The sequence below is a fragment of the Cyclopterus lumpus genome, chromosome 4 (genome assembly GCF_009769545.1).
Source record: "Cyclopterus lumpus isolate fCycLum1 chromosome 4, fCycLum1.pri, whole genome shotgun sequence".
In the NCBI taxonomy this organism is placed as follows: domain Eukaryota; kingdom Metazoa; phylum Chordata; class Actinopteri; order Perciformes; family Cyclopteridae; genus Cyclopterus; species Cyclopterus lumpus.
In genome coordinates, this window is record NC_046969.1 from 13951153 (window position 1) to 13971849 (window position 20697).

The window sequence follows — 20697 nt, forward strand, 5'->3', positions numbered from 1 at the left end:
TGGTTTAAAATAAACTCACAAAGTCCTACAAACTATATATGAATATGACCACGATAAAGTAGATTCAACAATGTAATAAGTCTAGTCTAATACTACTATAGCAGCAACTTTAAATAGCCAGGTGTTATATTGTATTTGTGATGAGTGAGCAATTGATTTGCAAAAGAACTATGAAACTGTGATCTGTATGATATGGCGTTCTGTTCTGATTGATCCTCCAAACCAGCAGGTGCCGCTCACACATTTAACGTATAATGTTCAGTGGAGTAAAACCTGAAGAGGTCTTGTTTCATGGGTCCGGATCGTTGCACGAGTGTTTCTCACATTATTAATGAATAAAGCTCTCTCCGCCGTGGCTCAGGTTTAGGTAAGGCTGCGTCAAAGTGTCGTCACATTTGTGGTCAGGTTGACTTAATGGGGAAAGATTGGCTTCGCCGCAACAGTTTATATGCTAGTTAATTGCATGAGGCAGGAAGCAGAGAGAGCATGTCAAACTGCTAGCTAACTGTTAACAGTGACCTTTGAACCTCTCAACTGTTTCAAAAGTGCCCGTCTGTGTATTCTGCAGATATAACGTTACTATAAACGTAAATATACATCTCGTCATCCCGTGTAATACAGAGAAAGTAAATTACCCGATAAACAGTTCATGCAACAAAGTATATTTACTGAAAAGAGGTGTTACGGTTTAGGAAGCGACCGTGTTAACTGGCGACTTTGAACCAACGCGTCCTTTGTTGTCATAGTTAGACAGCTGTTGAAAATAGGAAGAGAACACGTAGCTGCCCTCGCGAATGCCGCATTGTTTAATTTGTATAGTATATATTATTATGTATATAAGAGGGGTTGACACTTCATTACAAAATTAAACCAAGCGGCATTCACGAGGACCGCTATACACGAAAAGTCACCAGTTAACAGGGTCGCCTGTTAAACCGTAACACTGGATCATTGAACGCCTAAAACAACTCGTAGATAGACATGCGTCATTCATTAACTTGTGTAGTAACGTTATATGTCAGTGTGCGACTCAAAATATGCTTTCTGGATTTGCCATTTTAATCAAATCAAGATTTTAGTATCATATTTGTCACAGTTTTTACATTATTATATATTACATTATTTTTGTCATGATAGAACGATGTATTAATCGTCTTTTTGTAGTGAAGTAGAGTTAAAGCTTCATGCAGCTTTTCAGCCAATTGGTTTGCAAATTGATTATTTTCTCTAGACTTCATTTGCAACACAAAACCGGCTGATCTATTACATGTAATAATATCTCAGCCATGTACTTTGTGATATAAGCTCCTGTACATCTGTACAACAACCATGGACAGGTAAACAAAAGTGCAATTGGCCACTCTCGCTTTTTTTACATAAGCACAAAAAAAGCTTGTTTTGTAAACAAACAGCCAGGAGGACAGGAGGAATGACTGGCACTGTGTTTCTGTGTTCTTTATAAACTGCACTAATAAATGTGTTTTTATTTTTATTGTCATTTTACATTAGTTTACAGTGAGCTAATAATTCCTTTATATCGTGACTTTACTGTTGTAAACACTACCGTTGCCTCTCTTGTAACTATATTTTGTTATATCTAAATCTTATAATGTTCTTAATGTTTTTGTTTGTATTATTCTGTGTATATATATATATATATTTATTTATTTTATTATTATTATTATTATTTAGTCTTGTAGATTAACCGAGTATTGATTAGAGTAGCTCCTAGTGTTAAAATCCTAAAGATACCTATACCTACCTGCTGGCCACTGTCGGTCTCCAACACGCTTGGAAAGGGAGGGGTGAGCAGAGGGGTATTTAATTAGTTGCAACCTGCCACAAACCACTTGATGCCACTAAAACCTACACACTGTTACTGGGCAGAGGCCAGTAAATGCTTGTGTAACTGGGAAAGGGATGTTGGGGGAGACTTTTATTCATTTTATAAATCAGGATTAATAATTTCTAAACGTGTTTCTTCTTTGGGCTTCATCAATGACGTCATATGTTTAAAACGATACAAGTCTCGATAAGAGCTTCACTGAAAATAATTTAATTACTCGACACACGCCCTTAAATCTCGGCACAGCACGTAACAGCACTATTAATCTGTTTTGTAATTTTAGTTTTTACCCCTCTGTTTTGGAAATGCAGCATCCTTTTGGAGGTTGGTCAACAATGTCCTCTTTTCTCCTGCAGATGACAGGAACGTTAATTCATCTGCCGTCATGCTTCCTCGGATGGGTAAAGATTTTCTCGTCCGGATGCAGTTCAACTGGCGGCCGCTTTTCCAGGGCCGAGCCCTGCTGCTCACAAACACCCTGAGCGGAGGAATATTATTGGCACTGGGAGACATCGTGCAGCAGAGCCGGGATAACCTAAAACAGCCAGGCAGAGTACGAGACTGGAGGAGGACAGGTGAGAGAAAGGAGGAGCTCTCTGTTAATAATTTATCAAAATGTTGTATTTTGGAGAATATCTGCAATGCTTTTTCATTTTGAATACCAACTCACGGCGATTAATTCTTCATTCTTCCATTAACCCATGACTCTCCACCTGAAGGTCGCATGTTTACGGTGGGCTGCTCCTTCGGTCCTTTGCTGCAATACTGGTACATCTGGCTGGATGGAGTGTTTGTGGGCAAAGCTCTGAAAACGGTGGGAAAGAAGGTTCTGGTGGACCAGGTGGTCGCCTCACCGTTTCTGGGGATGTGGTATTTTGTAGGTAAGAAGGAATCTTCCCTTAGTGCACATATACACACATCTAAACTTTTGTCACAGTGTTGGTACATAAACTGTACAGTGGGTAGAGCGGGCTTCCTTTAAACACAAGGTTGGTGGTTCAATCATGAATCTGACGAGAGTATTTTAATTTCCACTAGTAAGTGAAAGCAAAAAAAAACAAACACTTCCACTAGTAAAATAAGGACATGTAGGTGTTTTGCAAGTCTTTCTGAAACTGAAAACCCAGTTTTTCTCATCTAAGGGTTTACTATCTCAGAGTTTTCACTAAATCTGCTTTCTGAAACAGGGACCTGACAGACAACTCTGTTTATTGCAGGTATGGGTCTCCTGGAGGGACACACTTTATCCGAAGGATGGAAGGAGTTTTCAAACAAGTTCTGGGAATTTTATAAGGCAAGTACACCTAGATCTGGGCCCTATTCCTCATACATGGTTCAACTAAGTCAATCAAATGTCCTATTATCCAGCTTAAATTAACACAATGATTGAAATCAGGCTATCCCGGTTTCTCAAAGGCTCAAACCATCTCGTTAATTCGAACCAGACATCAGTACTCAGGATAGTTGCGCGTGCCCGTCCTACTTCAAAAGAGTGAAGCGTCGATCACCCAAACCATAATTTTCTAACAGCACAAAGGCAAATAAACTCAAAGGAAGAGCCTCTTTTTTCTTTGCTGACGAGCAGGAGATGATCATGAACGCATATGAGGAATTCCAGACCATAATCATGTTAACATCTAACACCGCCCCGCTGTGAGGGCAAGACAAGAAGCATGGCAACATACCAGACAAGTTAAATGTGTAATGCTGTGTACGAACACGAACGCTTTATTCGCGTGAGTTTACTCGCCCGACTATTTGTGGTTTATTCATTCGCGTGGCTTATCTCCAGGGCTTTACTTCGTGGAAACAGTTATAATTTCCGCCATCCACCATGGAAGAAATGAATACTATTTCTGCTTTATACTTGTTGTGTAAATCCCACAAACTTCGGAACATCTAATGTACTGTACACTACTCATGTACAGTACATGGTTATTGTACAGTATGTGATTAGTCTACAGCAGTCAAGGTCCATGACCCCCTATTGTCAAAGACATATGATTGTTTGTATAGCAATGTAATTTGAGGAAAATTATGTCATAAGTACCTGCACATTAATGCTGTGAAAGCCTTTTCGATTGACAAAATCTGCCTCGTTTGGGCCAGAGGGTGATTTGATGGCTCGAGAAGGTCTTGTAAATAAATGATTCCTTGTGGGCAGAATGGATAGCGCTCGTATAGGAAGTCATCATGACGTGATAAGAACTCTAACTATAAAACACCAATAACACTTCTTCAATGGGATCTCTGATGAAGGGAGCTGCTATCTTATCCAGCTATCCAACTTGGCCTGCACTGGAGCAGGTTCAAGTGTTCGGATGTGTTGCTATGGTGATTTTGCCAAACTTGCTTTGTGGAACCAAAAAGCCAGACTTTTTTGTAATCTTATCCTGAACATTTTCCAGCTAACTACATTAGCCAGGTACGAGGAATAGGGCCCAGGAGCAAAGATCAAGGATAATTTACTCTCAATCAGCAAATTAGGATTCTTCAATATTATTTTACCAAAATTGTTTGTACTCGGCAAACAAATTTAGAACTGCCTCAGCCTACAAATTATGTCTGCCTGCCGACTCCTAATGTAAAGACACACCTTTTAAACTGAATGCTTCTCATATTAAAAGAACAATCGTTAAAGGCTTTTATAGACAATTACAAACTTTAGTTTTCTAATGGATTTGCCAATTGTATTAAATAACTATAACATTGCCGCACCTCTGTTTACCTTGCAATGGCATGTTGAAATAGCTGCTGTGAAAAGGGCCTATTTGACTGTAAAGTACTTTGTGTGATCAGTCCTTTATGTTAAGGCTCCCCTGTGTTCTTGCCTGCAGGCAGACTGTTGTGTTTGGCCTCCTGCTCAGATGATCAACTTTTACTTCCTCCCGCCTAAATTCCGTGTTGTGTACATCAACGTTATCACCGTAGGGTGGGACACCTACCTTTCCTACCTCAAACACAGAGTAAGTCAGCCTCACACGAGATTCAACCGAAATTCTGGCTAGTTTTGACAATTCTTAAGAAGAGAATGTTTTTTACTTTACTGTTTTTGCCTTAATAATATACTGTATATATTTATATAAAAAAACACAATTTCTTTGCTTGTGTGGTTCAGTGTGTCGGTCAGAGTTGTCAGCTTGCTCAGTGATGTTGATTACATTGATGTGTGTATTGTTTTTTGTGGGACAGGATGACAGCCAAACTGAGCTGCTGTCAGACAGCAGTGCTGTGGATGTTCAGCAGGAAGCGCTCCCATCATCCAAACCTCTGGAGGAGAAAACCTAGAGGCGGAGTTCATGCACAAGTGTGAAGTCTGTCCAGTGTGTCGGTACATCTACTGTTTTGCACTCCTGTAGGAACAGTCGGGGATAAATGCTGTTTCACGGCCTCGCAAGCTAATTCCTCTGATGATGGAGGTTTTATTTTGATCACATCTCCATAATTGTAACTGCTGCCATTAACAAAACCATTTAAATGTAAGTTAGTTGGTGCACGTTTTTTGTATGAAACTACAATATTTAAACTGTCCAATATCCAACAGAGTGGCATTTCTTAAATGTATAGATGGATGCATTAATGCCAAATAACCTTGTCTTGAGTTTATCCCCTTGAAATATTTATGAAAAAATTGCACTATTCTGATTACATGCTTGAAGAAAATGTATTGCGGTATAATTATTTATTTACACATTTAATTTTTTTCATGAATCCTTAACTGTACTTGTAAACCTGATTCAAGACAGACTGAAGCAATACAATTATTTTATTTTTAAATAGCATACATTTTATACTTCATTTTAAATGTGACTTGATATCCTGTACTTATCGTATGGTTCCAACTGCTATTTTATTAATGAATATCCAACTATATAAATGCTGTCTAAAAACAGAAACCTTCCAAAAAGTGTTTTTTTTTCCCTTTTACATATAGAGGTGGTTCAGTTCTCGTCACTTATCGCTCTGTTTCTCGTTTTCCCTGATTCCTAAATTCATATTTAAATTAATAACTTGTATTGCTCTTTCATATTCTTTACATCAAACGGGAACAATCTGAGAACCAGGACATTCATTGTAGCTAAGAATGTGTGTGTGTGTTATTGCATAGTTCAACGTTTGATGATCAGAAATTCCGGTAGGGGCCCAGAGCTGATTGAGATGAGCTAATTAGTGCAATTTGACATGACATTTCTGAGACATTTTCACAAATTTTAAAGCAATTTTCTATTCGCCTCGAGTAATTACAACCATAAAATCTTATCCTGCATACATTATTGTACTTGAGGATTATAATAAAATGCATACTTCAGAAATTGCCTTCATTTGGCATAAATGTCATTTTAAGTACAGAATGTTAGAACACTAAAATAGCAGCAAACAACGACTTCATGGTGATATAGTAAGATGTCAAACTGTATGAAGGTGCACTTTCTCCGTGTGTGTGTTACCTGAGTTTCTCCTTGTTGACAAAGCCGGCGGTCATGCTGCTTTTAATGCAAAATGAGCATCCGCCACTGGTTAGCTCACGGCTAAACATAACAACGTTTTTACAGCAGCAACAGTATTGTTTGCAACAGCAAAGTCACCATATAAACTCAATCATCCATCCATCCATTTTCAATACCGCTTATCCTCATTAGGGTCGCGGGGCGCTGGAGCCTATCCCAGCTGACATAGGGCGAAGGCAGGGGACACCCTGGACAGGCCGCCAGTCCATCGAGGGCACATGTAGGGACATACAACCATTCACTCTCACATTCACACCTATGGGCAATTTAGAGATCAATTAACCTGCAGCATGTCTTTGGACTGTGGGAGGAAGCCGGAGAGCCCGGAGAGAACCCACGCTGCCACGGGGAGAACATGCAAACTCCACACAGAAGGACCGCTCCGACCGGGAATTGAACCCGCGGCCCTCTTGCTGTGAGGCGACAGTGCTAGCCACTACACCACCGTGCAGCCCATAAACTCAATCATTTCTCACTAAATCTAAAATGTCAATAAAATAAGTAACATTCCTGAATTAAGTTTATAAAGAATGAAGAACACAGACATTAGTCAGTATCAGTCGTTCCTCCTGCTGACTCACTGCCTGCAGGTAGTAACACAGGAAAGAGAGAGCGGGGGAGATGTCACATGGGTAACTATACTATAGAATTATTTCACAATATCGTTTTTTAGCTGTATTAGCTGTGTTAAATACTCAGCCAGGCTTTATATTCTATTTTTATTTTTGGGAAGAAATGCTATGATTGTGCAATGTTTATTTTACTTTGGTGTGTACTTTTGATCCATCTGTGTTGGAAAGCCTGTGGAGGTTGGCCACCTATATCTCTAGCTCTCATTGGATAACTGATTAACATTCAGCCTTCTTACAGAGTAGCTTCCATGGGGACAGGGAGATCACCCTGGGAGATCACCCTGATGCAGGCCCTGAGCTCAGACACGTTGGGGAAATAACAGATCACAGTACTCGGAAATCTGAAGGTCATGCTTCCCAGGGTGGGGAAACGGTTTCTGGTCCAGATGCAGCACATCTTGAAGCCGCTCTTCCAGGGCCGGAACCAGCTGCTCACAAACACCCTGAGTGGAGGAATATTAATGGGTCTAGGAGATATTTTACAGCAGAGCTGGAAAAATTTCCAGAATCCAGACAGAGTCCGGGACTGGAGGATGACAGGTGAGGGAACCGCAGCCCGGGTATTGCAATGTGGGACTAGCTCGCTATCCACTCTGGAGGGAGGTGTTGGTGTCTTGCTCTTCCCATGACTGAATGGCTTCATGCACAATTAAATGAAATGTAGATCGCAGTGGCAGCTGGTGGATTCATTTTTGGTAGGGCCATCCAATCAATTTCAGCAAACATCCCAGTATGATTCAATGCCAAAAAAGTATCAAACACACATTTATACTTTGTAGTTAAATATTTAACATTTATTCCAACACTGACATAATAAGGACATCTTATTCATACAATTCATTATATTAATATATATATTTAATAATATAATAATATTCAGTATAATATACTGTAAATACCATCTAATGTAAATATACAATATACCTATCATAAATATATTATAATAATATGTAAATATCGTATAATATAAATCACATATATATATATATATATATATATATATATAAAATATAATAGAACATGTTTATATATTAAGATGCCTTGTTAGGGTTAAAGTGTGCCAATACGTGCACATTTCAAGATGTTCTTCTCAGTACAATACCCTTAAAATACAATCACTTGGCCCAATGAATCATTTTCATTTTCATCATTTTTCAATACAAAGCACTACTGTATATAGCAGATTCTAAACTCTCAACCAGTAAACTCAAATCTCCATCAATAATTAATTAATTAATAAATAATCACATATTGTATTTTAATTTACATTGTTTCCCATGACTCTCTCCACCTGAAGGTCGCATGTTTACGGTGGGCTGCTCCTTCGGGCCTTTGCTGACATACTGGTACATCTGGCTGGATGGAGTGTTTGTGGGCAAAGCTCTGAAAACGGTGGGAAAGAAGGTTCTGGTGGACCAGGTGGTCGCTTCGCCGTTTATGGGGTTGTGGTATTTTGTAGGTGAGAAGGAATTTTCCCTTAGTGTACACATCTAAACATTTGTCACAGTGTTAGTACATAAACTGGACAGTGGGTAGAGCGGGTTTCCTTTAAACACAAGGTTGGTGGTTCAATCCACACTTTTACTGTGTGTGTGTGTGTGTGTGTGTGTGCGTGCCTGTGCGTATGTGTGTTTGCATGTGCATGACATATCTTAAAGATTTGGAAGAGGTTTGACAAAAGACAAAAAGTGTGGCTCTGATGTTTTATTTTGAGCCCCAGGTAACTTCACTCTGTAATATTTAAACGCAAAGGGAAAGAAATGCTGTAACTTTAGATTTTCCTAAGAAACAAACTAATATCTGTCCAGGATGAACATGGAAGAGGGAGAAGACCCAGAGTTAAAGTCTTTCTGAAACTGAAAACCCAGTTTTTCTCATCTAAGGGTTTACTATCTCAGAGTTTTCACTAAATCTGCTTTCTGAAACAGGGACCTGACAGACAACTCTGTTTATTGCAGGTATGGGTCTCCTGGAGGGACACACTTTATCCGAAGGATGGAAGGAGTTTACAAACAAGTTCTGGGACCTTTATAAGGCAAGTACACCTGTCTGGGTCTCACCTGTAGATCTGGAGCAGCCGATCAAGGATAATTTACTCTCAATGGGCATTCATTGCAAAAGAACATTCATTGAGGCTTTTAAAGACAACAATACTTAGCAACTTTAGTTTACTAATACCTATGAAATTGCCGCATATTTATTGTCATGAATAAATATGTATATTTCAAAGCTTCTTTTGAGATTTTCAAATGACGTATTTTACGTCTGAGAACAATATGTTAAAATACCGTAAGCTTGTGTTTAACAATAATGTACAATAATTACTAAACCCTCACAGACTTTGCATGAACGTGTTACTGAGTGTGTGAGTGTGGACCTTTATTGGGTTTAGGACTTCTGCAGCTCTGTATTATGTTGATAATCCAAACTCAACCTTTTCTGTAACATTAGTCTCTTTTCCCAGAAGCCATTGTGACATGTCATTGCAGGTAAACACAGTTATAGTCAACAACACTAATTCTGGCACTGTTCCATTCAAGACAGCCAGGGCCCTGGTCTTGTGCACGCTGCCTCACTGGAAAGACTGACACGAAACAGAAAGTACTTTGTGTGATCAGTCCTTTATGTTAAGGCTCCCCTGTGTTCTTGCCTGCAGGCAGACTGTTGTGTTTGGCCTCCTGCTCAGATGATCAACTTTTACTTCCTCCCGCCTAAATTCCGTGTTGTGTACATCAACGTTATCACCGTAGGGTGGGACACCTACCTTTCCTTCCTCAAACACAGAGTAAGTCAGCCTCACACGAGATTCAACCGAAATTCAGCAAAATTCAGTCTAGTTTTCACAATTCTTAAGAGAATGTGTTTTACTTATTAAATGACCATTCTTTTATTTTTCATCTTTTGTTTTTATGTTTTTGCCTTAATAAAGACTAGTTGTACAAATGTTGCTACTAATAAAAAAGAATAATTAAAAATTATGTGTGTATTGTTTTTTGTGTGATGTATGATGATATCCTCCAATAACTTTCCTTGTAATACATGCTCACAGGACGGATAATCTAAGTGACTTTGTGAGGAAACAATAGAGACCCTGGAGCATGAGAAGGTATTTGCAAAAGCAGAGTATTTGAATCAAACAACTGTACTTTTCAAAGACACAAATCGGAAATCAAAGCTTTTTGGCCAAAAGAAAATCTTGTGATGAAGGAGGCACCAGCAAGAACCAAGCGGAGCACTCTCAACTATCTCAGAAAAGAAAATGTTGACATACAAAAATGTAAATAAACTTTAAACAATTTCAATCCAACAAATGAATTCAAACAAGAAAGCATATCACAACAAAAGTCTTGTTACAGTACCAGTGGCTTCTTTGGTTGTACCATAAGTTGAAATTTACAGTTTTGTCTTAACAGATACAGTTATAATTTAATAATAATTAATTATGGAATAGTCACTTAGGTAAGATGTGACTGTTAGGATCCCTCTCTGCTGTTAGTGTGGGCTCCCCTGTTTGTTCCCCTCCTGTCTGGTTTGTTGTTGTGTGCCATCTTCTTAATGTTTTGCTTTTGTCAGCCTACAGTCTCCACCTCCGTCCACTACCACGCCCCTCTCCTTTGGCTCAGCTGGGGCTCGTTGCTCTAAGTGCTGCCAGCTGATTTAAGGACCATGGCATTCCCTGGCGCGTTGTCAGATCGTTCCGGTCACCAGTCTGGTTCCTTACCGTGTGTTGGGAACACCAGGTTTCTACCGATCCCGTTCGGTTGAGTTGCCTTCCCGACTCCAGCGAAGGAAGCTTCTGCATCCGCTGGACTATTCTGATCATTGTTTTGTTTGTTTTATTCTTTGCTGTTTTTTCCCCCAGACTCGTTTGGAAAATAAAGATCCTCACTTTGAGTTTTGCAAACTGCTGCGTGCGTTTGGGTCCTCTACACAACACAACCATAACAGTGACGCATGCTTATTTCAAACCACAATATTATTTCAAACCACAATACTGCTAGAGCTATACATGGGGTTGGATGTAACTCTCTTTTAATCTAATTAACCCTGAATTGACAACTACACACACAGACATTTTATGTTCACTATCTGATGTTCTCTTCTAGTATTAGCACCTCCATAAAAGGCAAATACAAACACTGACACTGCTTTATTTAGTGCATATGTTCTTCAAACGTTATGAAAGTATCAACAACAGAGTACCATCATTCTTAATGTGACTTAAAAGTCAGTGGCGATTAGTTTTTGTACTTGGCAAACCACAGGAGGATGTTGAGCGCTACAAAATAAACTACCATACAGCCCTGGTATTACATTGCACATCTAAAGCCGTCAATCAAATTCACCATCATCTTTTCAACATCCAGCATTCACATTGCTATTTCTTCAGAAGTTGCCTTCTCTGTTTGTAGATTAGAGGCTGAATTTCACTATAACCACAAAGCCAATACAGAGCATTGTTCAAACATTGACTTACCAACCTGAGGGAGTTGATATGCACTAACCCAGTGTTCAGAGTCCTCCTCAGGCACTCAACACATCCTGCTATCAAGGATGTAAACTGTGTGTGTGTGTGTGTGTGTGTGTGCTGATATGACATGACTCCCAGCCTTTATTTCTCTTTCTCAACATGCCTGCAGCGATGCACCTCACTGTGCTAGGGTATCTGTTTGCAGTGGCTGTTTGTAAAGGTAAGTTGACATGTTACATTTTACCTGTTAATGTGATGTTTGAGATTTCGAATAATTAATATCATCTTGAAACCTTAAAAAGATGCAAAGTAATGCAATCAGGAAACTTGGGGCGAGAAGGGTTGTATTATTGTTGTCAATTCGTCGGAAAACATTGCACTTAGCCCAATCTTTATGCCTATAACATTCACATCAGGATTCCATTAAATGTTACAACAATCAGCAAAAGGCCTGTGTGTATTACCGTAAAATAAAAGTAAAGGTTGCTTTTCTGTATAAGCTGCTATTAATAAATCATAAGAATAATTTAAAGTCAATGGGAAGGTCTTTCTGGGTGGAAAGTATTTAATCAGTAAAAGTAATCTTGAGATAAACCTACAATATTGTAGTGTCTGCTACTTTTGCAAACGCTTTATTGAACACAGACACATGTGCACAATGCCAGTAAAGGTATTTATCAGCTATATATATATATATATATATATATATATATATATATATATATATATATATATATATATATATATATATATATCCATACCTTCAGTCCAGCCTCATTCTACGGCTCATTCATATCAACAGAGGAAGGAAAATAATTCTCAGATATTTTACAACTTTTAAGACGTAATGATTTAAATAAGAGTGCATGTTAGCGTGGGTTGTCTCTGGGTTCTAAATCCCTACTTTAGTACACTTCTGTCTATTGTTTTGGGGCAAGCATTGTTTGGCTTCAAGGGTGGGAAAACACAGTGCCATTGACATGCAGTTCAATAATGGAGTACGATGATGTCGTAATGGTGTCGGCTCTTGAGTCATACTCAGTCATCACTGTCAGTATCACTGCATGTCCCTGTGGCTGGAACTACATGAACGATCCTGGTGACTTTGAAATGTCCAGTCTGGTTTTCATGGTAGCCACCAATCCTGGCAGCTCTAAAAAAGAACATAAAAATGTATCCATGTATAACAAATTGAGACACAAAATAGCACATATATACACTCTCATTTTCTTTGCACTTGTACACCTTATATAAATTGAATCAATCCACACATTTCACTTCATAACCTCAAGTAGAATGGTTGCAGGTTGGTAAATAACTTGTGTGGGAGGGTACAGTACAAGTGGGAGGAACACTTGGGTGAGGCCAAGTGCAGTACTGTGTTTATGAATGCTGTGTCATCCAATTAAACTCATTTAAAGTGGAGGTAGTCACCTCTTGCGCATATAGGGCACATCATTTCCAACTACAACTCTGCTTTAAGTTCAAAATATCAGTTTGGTTATCAATCATGAAAAAGATAACAACCTAGCCTATCTTGATCAGGTGCAGTCAGCCAGGTAACGGAGATAAGCACACGTGCTGCAAACCAACCCAGTTTGGCTGAGACAAATAATGGCACAACCACCAACAATGCACAACAGCCTCCAACAGCAACACACCACATTACCACTGCAGTCACTTCAGAAAAGGAGTCATCATCCCCACCGCCCTCGACTTCACCACAAACACCCAACAGGACAGAGGAAATACATTTCAGTGCCACTCCTCAGACCAACCAGACCTCCAAGAACACAGTTTCCAGCGGATCGACACTCTCATCAGCATCAAAGTCACCAAACGTCACAGCAACCACCACTGTAAACACAACCAGCCCAGGTCAGACAACTGTTAGCTGAAGGTTTGATGGTTTATTCTTTATTATGAATCAAAGAACAATGATTACACCTCTGAATCAATAATAAATATCAAGTGAAAAAAAGAGATCACTTCACACGCTAAATGGAGTTTCATTCAGTGGTATAATAAAAGGCTGCAAATTACTTAATTTACTTACTACATTGATTCATTTTTGGCCACTGGAGGACAGAAGATCTTCCGTAATAGACAATAAATTAAATAATAGTAATTACAAAAAATGAAATTAAACTATACTATACTAATACTATTAAAAGAACAAAACAGATAGTTGTACCCAAGTTGATGTAAAAATGAATTAGTGGAGTAACAATAAAAGTAAGAGAGATTACAAGTGCTGGCCACCATACCAGTTGGGCTGCAAACAATATAATCAATTTATTCATTGTGAAAACTACTAACAACAACATATTCGTTGTATACTGTCAAACTAGTTGAGCTCTTTTTCACTCATTTTCACTCATGCAAAGAAGAAACAAGTAGTCTAAGATCAAAATGAAGTTCCTACAGGAAGTAAGTAATGGTAACATTAAAAAGAGTAACATACACTACAGTTAGGCCAAAAGCAAATAAACATCTACTAAGAATGTTGTAATGGCAACACATTAGCGTTAGACAGCTCATTTGGTTAGCAGTAAACTGATTGCAGGACACTTAATTGTACCAAGTGATTCACTAAACAGCTGTGATAAAAGAGTGTATGGGCTTTAGAAATGCCCAAACGGAGGTATTAGGGAATAACATTAAAGATGCTTAAGAAGATGAAATAATTGTTTTTGGTGCTGTAGTGTCAGAATACTACATGTAGTCTAATACATGTTTCACTTTGCTGGGAAATTAAGAGTTGCAAGTCTTTCCTTTGCAACACTCTTTAATGAATGAGGCCGACATGAAGTCTATCCAATGTGTAAATAAAATAAAGTTTTGGGTTTGTCTCGCCCTCAGATCTTCTACAGAAGTGGAAAATAGATTACTTGGGTCCACATCGCGGCCCCGTGGCCATCATTTGCATCTTCTGTATCATGTTTGCCCTCGTGCTGGTGGTTGTCACCGTGAAATGTATCCGATCATCGAGGAATAACTTTGAGAGGCTGGAAGAAGTGCCGATGGTGAGTTAGAAAAAAGGAACCGAATGTTTGAACTGATTTTAATTGTAAAACAGATTAGATAGGTAAATGTAATAAAGTCTAACACATTTGGATGAGACTAAAAGAGGCTATTTATTAGTCTTGTTGCCATGCTAGCAGTGTATTTGGGTGCAAAAGCTGGAACGAACATCAAGCAATTTGTAGTGGCGGTGTATCAATTAATTGGGATCCCCTCTCCATTCGTTATACAACGTTTAACTACGAATACATATGTCTCATAGATCTTAAGAGCTTGTATTCCACACTGCACTTAATTTGGTCCTCAGCAAATTATGGATTGTGGATTGGATAAGAAAAGCCTGAAAGATCAATCAAAGGACATACCCACTTACACACACGTACACGTAGACACCTACACACATATATGCACAATTCAACTCCATGCAAAGATGGAACCTAAACAATACATTGTTTGAGACAAAGATTGAGATTCTGGTATTTCCACCAGTAGGGGGCAACACTCGCATGAGATTGAGTATATGATTAAAACATGAAAGTGTGACTGGCGACAGTACGATGTGTTGCACCACAGGGATTTGCCCTGTTAACTATGGCAGTGCATCCGAGCTGGCATTGAAAACCTCTTCAACTTCATCTTCCTCCTCAACAGTGAGCACAATGGTTTGCTGCTCTCTCTTTTTACGCCAACAGGAAGTGATAATGTAATGACTAAGCACTTTCTTTAGAAATTTAAATAGTGCTGATGATGAGTCGTCAGCACTGCATCAGTGTGTCAGCAGGTATTCAGACACTCTCAGCATCCTGGAGTCGTATCAGGTGAAAAACAGAGAGCGAAACACTTTAGGATGAAACTACTTTCGCTATCTCTAAATCTTTATTTGACGCTGTAAATAGATTGCATGACGTTTTGCCTGAGTAGAACAAAGTGTACTATATGTGAACATACACAGCAACACATACAGGATAACGTATGGGTCCAACACAGAAACAGCTGATTTTGCAAACTGAACAGGTGATGATGATGAGCAGATTATCTGCGGGTTTAATAAGTGACAAGACTATATTCTGTATTTTAAAAGGTGATTGTAAGTGTTATTTAGTGAAAATCTTTATTGTGTGTAGCTTTTGAACTGTAAATGTTGATAGCATAGCAAGTATGAAGTGAATGTCCTCTGTTAAAATATATATTCATCATTTCAATTTCATCCTTTCAAACTCAGCTTAAAATTGTAGTAACAAGTAACACATATTGTGTTCTTTCCAATCACAAACCAGAACTTTTACGTTTGGCAAAATGTTGCTGTTTGCCTAAAATTAAATGAAGTTAAATTAGTTCAGCACAGCAACATGATGTGTTCCACCTACCTGTTATCCTAAATAGAAGTCAGATGATAAAGAGCATGGATATAATAACATTAGATAAATCTGAAAGCAAAGCAGCACACAGGCTTATTGCTCAGTTAGTACATCTAACAGAGGCCTTTGTACACTACTCTGGTTGCAAGTTAAAATGAATATTTGAGCTCCTTTTAACTCCTCTGCTGTTTCCTTTCATCTCACTAGAACAAAGTGAACGAGGAGTCTCCATTCGCCAAGTACTCAAAATGACAAGAAACTTCATCCGATGCTGAAATCCAGGAGGAGTCTGGTCTGTTCCGATGATTTTGGATAGAAAACACTTGTCCACACAAGAAAAAAAAATGTTCAAGATTTTTCTCTTAGGCTCTTATTACTATACAATGCACTTTTGTCAATGACAGTGGAGTATTTCGGCCTCATCTTTGACCTTTGACCTTCTTGGTTTTAATTCTGGTGATTAAAGCCGTTGCAATACTTCTTCGTCCATCATTTCTTTTGAAAAGAAAATCAGCCTAAATGATAAAAACTTAAATGGAATGTTTCCCAAATTGGAGCTGGAAATCTTCGTAAGCACTTTTAATTCATAATTGCACTCTTACTTGTAACAACTGACTTCATGCTATTACAGTTTCTGACTTTTAAGTGTCCATAAGGATTTAGGGATTTGTATCATGAACAGTGCACAGGAAAATGTATTTCCAGTGTTGTTCCAGTATTTGAAATGAATGTTATCTGCATGTAGAAATGCCTTTCGGGGCAATTAATGTATACCGTACAGATGTATTAGTGTACATTGCAACTACAGATACATTTAGGCCTATATATAGAAACATACTATTCATACATACATATTATTCCTGCCTTTAACCAACAATAAAACTTGTCTGCAAAAACACAACAAATTGTTGCCTTTTCCCACTTTTTTCAAAGTCAAATTAATTTTAATTCTGTGCGTTTCACATACAAGGTTGACACATGAAATGCTCTACTAAATCTTGTGTGTGTGGCAAAGCTGCTCTCATTTATTGATTGTAATTCTGTTTACATACATCTCTCAATCCTGACTCTATCGAGAATAAACTACTTGAACAACTTTTGTACTATTTCGCCAAAGTACATATGCTGCATATTTATGCTCGGGGATTGCAGTAATTCCATGCTTTTAAAAATCAGGATCATCATCACCCTGCTTCTTCTGTGAGCATTACACATGTTTGCTGTCAGACAGATGTAAAGCACATTATGACGTTTTCAATTAAATAAAAGCAATATTCCAAAAACACATTGCAGTTGTTTGCTTTTCAATATCACTGTTGTTTATCCCTGACTCAGAACCACATAGCACCCGGTCAGTTGTCATTTCAGCCACACTTCAACATCAAGTCACGTTTCTCCAGAGAGATGAAACAGACTCCACAGATAAAGCAAGTAGCCTGGAAGTGATCTCGTCTGTGCGTGAAACTGCTGAGACAACAAGTAGACGTCTGACTGTTACTGGCCCAACTTTAATCTGAGAAACATCTGTGTGAGGAAGCTCTTACTTCAAAGTCCATTTACACACACAAGCAGAGATTAGATGTTGGCATAGCCTGCTGGACAGACTGGGTATTATTACACATAAGCCCTGAAGTCTGACACTGGCAGACACATCTTTTTTATATTGATCTATCTTTAATTACCCACTTTCATTTGTAATGTGCATATGCTTGGCTTGTGAAATGAAAAGAATGGTTATACTGTTGTAACCTGAAAAGCAAATCAAGGGCAGAAGGGTATGTAAACTTATTTTTGTTTTACTTTTGTTCTTATCTTTAATCTGCCAATGTTGCCACATCCCTCCTGTAAAAAAATAGAAAATGTAAATCAGAAGACTTCCTGGCGAAACGCATATTTAACAAATAAGTTGAAAACATCCAAACGTTCCATATCCACAGTATATAAGATACAATAATATAACATTATGATACAGTCCATTCTGCATTGTGAGGCCACATAGTTAGAAAGCCACTACAGCAGACCTCGTGGTTTGTCTAGGAAAGTTGTTTACGTCCAACTGCTATACTTCCTGTCATGTGATCCGGGGCGTCGACGTCACAGTCCCGGCCGGGCACGCATCGCTGCATGTTGTAGAGTTTGAAGTCTAACTAACTAATCTGCAGCAATAAAAATGGAAAAAAGGGATGGCTCCTGCAGCATAACCTGACTGACACCTCAGCTCCATTGATATTTTCCTGCAAGCAAAACCCCGCGAGAAAAATACGGCTGGTTTGTTGCGGTGAGTGGAAATGATGCTTTAAAAGTAAACTGTGATATGACGGTAGATTCGGTCAGAGAGACAGACAATTAATTTAATATATGAAAAAATATGTAAAGTAGTTCAATGACTGACAGTTTGCACTTCGGAAACGAAGATCTGGGTTTCACTGAGTCTTGGTCTGTTGAACCTTTGAGTGAGTTTAGACTCATATGATCTTAATTCATGTATTATCTAATCCCTATAATACATTAATTATATTTAATACTGTGTTTATAGTTCTTTACAGTCTTTTTTAAATGCAACAACTTTCTACATTTGTCTATTAACACTGTAGAAGTCCATAACCTATACAGTGTTATCATGAGATCTGTGGAGCATAGTCAGTGCCTCGTATTTCCAAGTCACAGTTGTGTTTTATTGTATCGTAATGTACTGTAAGCAGGACCGTGTCTGTTGAACTGGTTGGAATAATTCAGCTTCATGAGCCAACCAACATGGAATGTATTTCCCCAAAATATTTATGCATCCCTCCTCCTGTCCTTTATCTCTTTCCTTCCTCCATATCTGCTTCCTTCATTCTGCCTCTATAATATACACACACACACACACACACACACACACACACACACACACTCATTATATCGCTCACACTCGCACATTTACAGAACAGGAAGGAAAGTACGTCAGTAAATTCATATTTCAGCCTTCAGACATACTCTTCTTCTCTTCACTGGTGTTCATTTTTATTCATCTTCTGGTTGGGATAATTTCATTTGAACCTTCTCTATTTTACATGTTTTATTGATTTTATTGAATCTAAACATTGCATATAGTTGTTTATTTATTTAACTGCTGTCTGGGTTGTTGTTTAGTGCTTTGCTCAAGTCAGCCTGTAAATTTCAAGCCAGCAACATGAGGGAAAAAAAGAGGAGAGGAAAGTTTCATTTCTATGTGTGTTTTGAATAATTTTTTTCTTCTTCTGTTTAAGTTAAATTTATTTTGAATTGCTCATCTCTTTTCTAAATGTCTGCTGGTCAGGGATCCTTGTCTTTTTTGTTTTGTTGCCGTTCCCTTTTATATGTTTGAAGAGTGTCAGTGTAGTTTCAGCCTGAAAGTTATGCAATGACTGTATACGACTGACTGTTTTTAACTGCACCTGCTTCCTTCACACTTACACAACAGACGTGTAATTATTCGAAGAGCCACCACAGGGTTCAAACTATTCTGTCAGACCTGTTTCCGTGACGTGGGAACCTTTAGGAATCCTTCAGTGCATAAATTCAACAATAAACACAAAACACCAGGCATGACCGTACTGTTTGTGCCCATTAGATGTCGTGCTGCTCCAGCACTGAGCTGCCTCTTCCTGCTCTTATCATCCATCACCATCTGAGACCGTTGTATCTGCAAACATTTGCAGAGCCCAGGGCCTGAATCTGCTTTTGTCTGTCTGCATGATTCACTGGTAATTCTAGAGAAAAGGAGCATTTGTCTTTTCAATTCCTCAGAAATCACTGGTGAAAGGCAAAAGAAAAACCCTCGGCTTCTATTGAAATGTGACTGGAATTCAAACTGTTTTTCAGCAGTTTTTTTTCTATTTAGTGAAATTACTATTTTTGAATGTTGGTCCGAGTCATTCTGAGTTGGAAACCAACATGTGGGTTTAGCTAAGCTTCTCCTGTGTAATGAGGGCGTGAAGTACAAATATATTTGGCTACAGTGTAGGTCAGACATCTCTCTCTAGAGCCTATATATACACACACACCCCCATTGGTACACAACACCACCATTAACATCAAATCAAACGTTTATTTATCACTTAAATCGATATAGAAGTACAACTTTTAATGCCACATTTGCACATTTGTCCAAGACTAAATTTAAATAGAATTAGAAAAATAAACTATGATCAAAATGTAGAACTAGAATGTGCAAAACAACTGAAAAATGAATTAAATTGTATGTTATTAAAATTGTTAAAGCAATAAATCAACATGATGGGAATACCACTTATTTGCTTTCTTGCCAGTTAGGTGAGAGGATTGATACCAATTTCACATATGTACTCTTATGGGGAAGCTAGAACGAGCAGACAGATAGCTTACCTTAGCACAAAGACTGGAAACGTGCAGGTACCAAAGTCCATCTACCAGCACCTGTAAAGCTCATTATTTAACACATTATATCTCCTTTAATTCATACAAACACTGAAGTGAAGAAAAAAAGTCAAGTTGTGGTTTTATGGGGAATATTTGTTAGCTTGGAGCAGTCGCTTTCTTAAGTATTCAGCAAGAAAATGTTGAATTATTTCTTTATTATCCTATGCTAAGAGACCTTATTCGACCTGTTTTGTCTTTTTTAGGGTGGCACAGGGGATATTTAGGGAAAGTTAGCAGGTCAACAGTATAGGCCACATACAGGTGGTATCATCTAAAAGCTAAGAATCTAAAGATTAGTTTGAAGCAGTGTGTGTCAAGTTTGAGTTATCGATCAGAAATTTAAAAAAAATAATGAATTCAAATAAATTGTGACAGTATAAAAGAGGTTAGAACATTATTATGGAAGAATATGATGGCCATCCTCATGCTCTAATACAGT

General features: G+C 38.3%; 4 protein-coding genes across 4 annotated transcripts in view; all 4 read left to right on the forward strand.

The window, feature by feature from the left end:
- Positions 1 to 259: 259 nt before the first annotated feature.
- Positions 260 to 5742, forward strand: LOC117729552 (mpv17-like protein 2). Its single transcript, XM_034530745.1, has 6 exons — positions 260 to 367; positions 2203 to 2421; positions 2566 to 2727; positions 3064 to 3140; positions 4684 to 4812; positions 5039 to 5742. Exons 2-6 carry the CDS (start codon positions 2232 to 2234, stop codon positions 5132 to 5134), a joined length of 654 nt encoding a protein of 217 aa, XP_034386636.1. The 5' UTR covers positions 260 to 367; positions 2203 to 2231; the 3' UTR covers positions 5135 to 5742.
- Positions 5743 to 7336: 1594 nt separating this feature from the next.
- Positions 7337 to 10092, forward strand: LOC117729553 (mpv17-like protein 2). The gene is made up of 5 exons (XM_034530746.1): positions 7337 to 7526; positions 8284 to 8445; positions 8945 to 9021; positions 9643 to 9771; positions 10036 to 10092. The coding sequence occupies exons 1-5, from the start codon at positions 7337 to 7339 to the stop codon at positions 10042 to 10044; spliced, it is 567 nt and encodes a 188-aa protein (XP_034386637.1). The 3' UTR covers positions 10045 to 10092.
- A 1449-nt stretch (positions 10093 to 11541) lies between these two features.
- On the forward strand, positions 11542 to 16760 carry LOC117729839. Its single transcript, XM_034531216.1, has 4 exons — positions 11542 to 11677; positions 13003 to 13335; positions 14320 to 14483; positions 16047 to 16760. Exons 1-4 carry the CDS (start codon positions 11617 to 11619, stop codon positions 16089 to 16091), a joined length of 603 nt encoding a protein of 200 aa, XP_034387107.1. The 5' UTR covers positions 11542 to 11616; the 3' UTR covers positions 16092 to 16760.
- A 1178-nt stretch (positions 16761 to 17938) lies between these two features.
- LOC117730105 (cAMP-specific 3',5'-cyclic phosphodiesterase 4C-like) overlaps positions 17939 to 20697 on the forward strand; it is an 81971-nt gene continuing 79212 nt past the window's right edge. The window contains exon 1 of the mRNA XM_034531631.1: positions 17939 to 18117. The gene's annotated coding sequence lies outside the window, so the exon portion shown is untranslated. The remainder of the gene's footprint in view (positions 18118 to 20697) is intronic.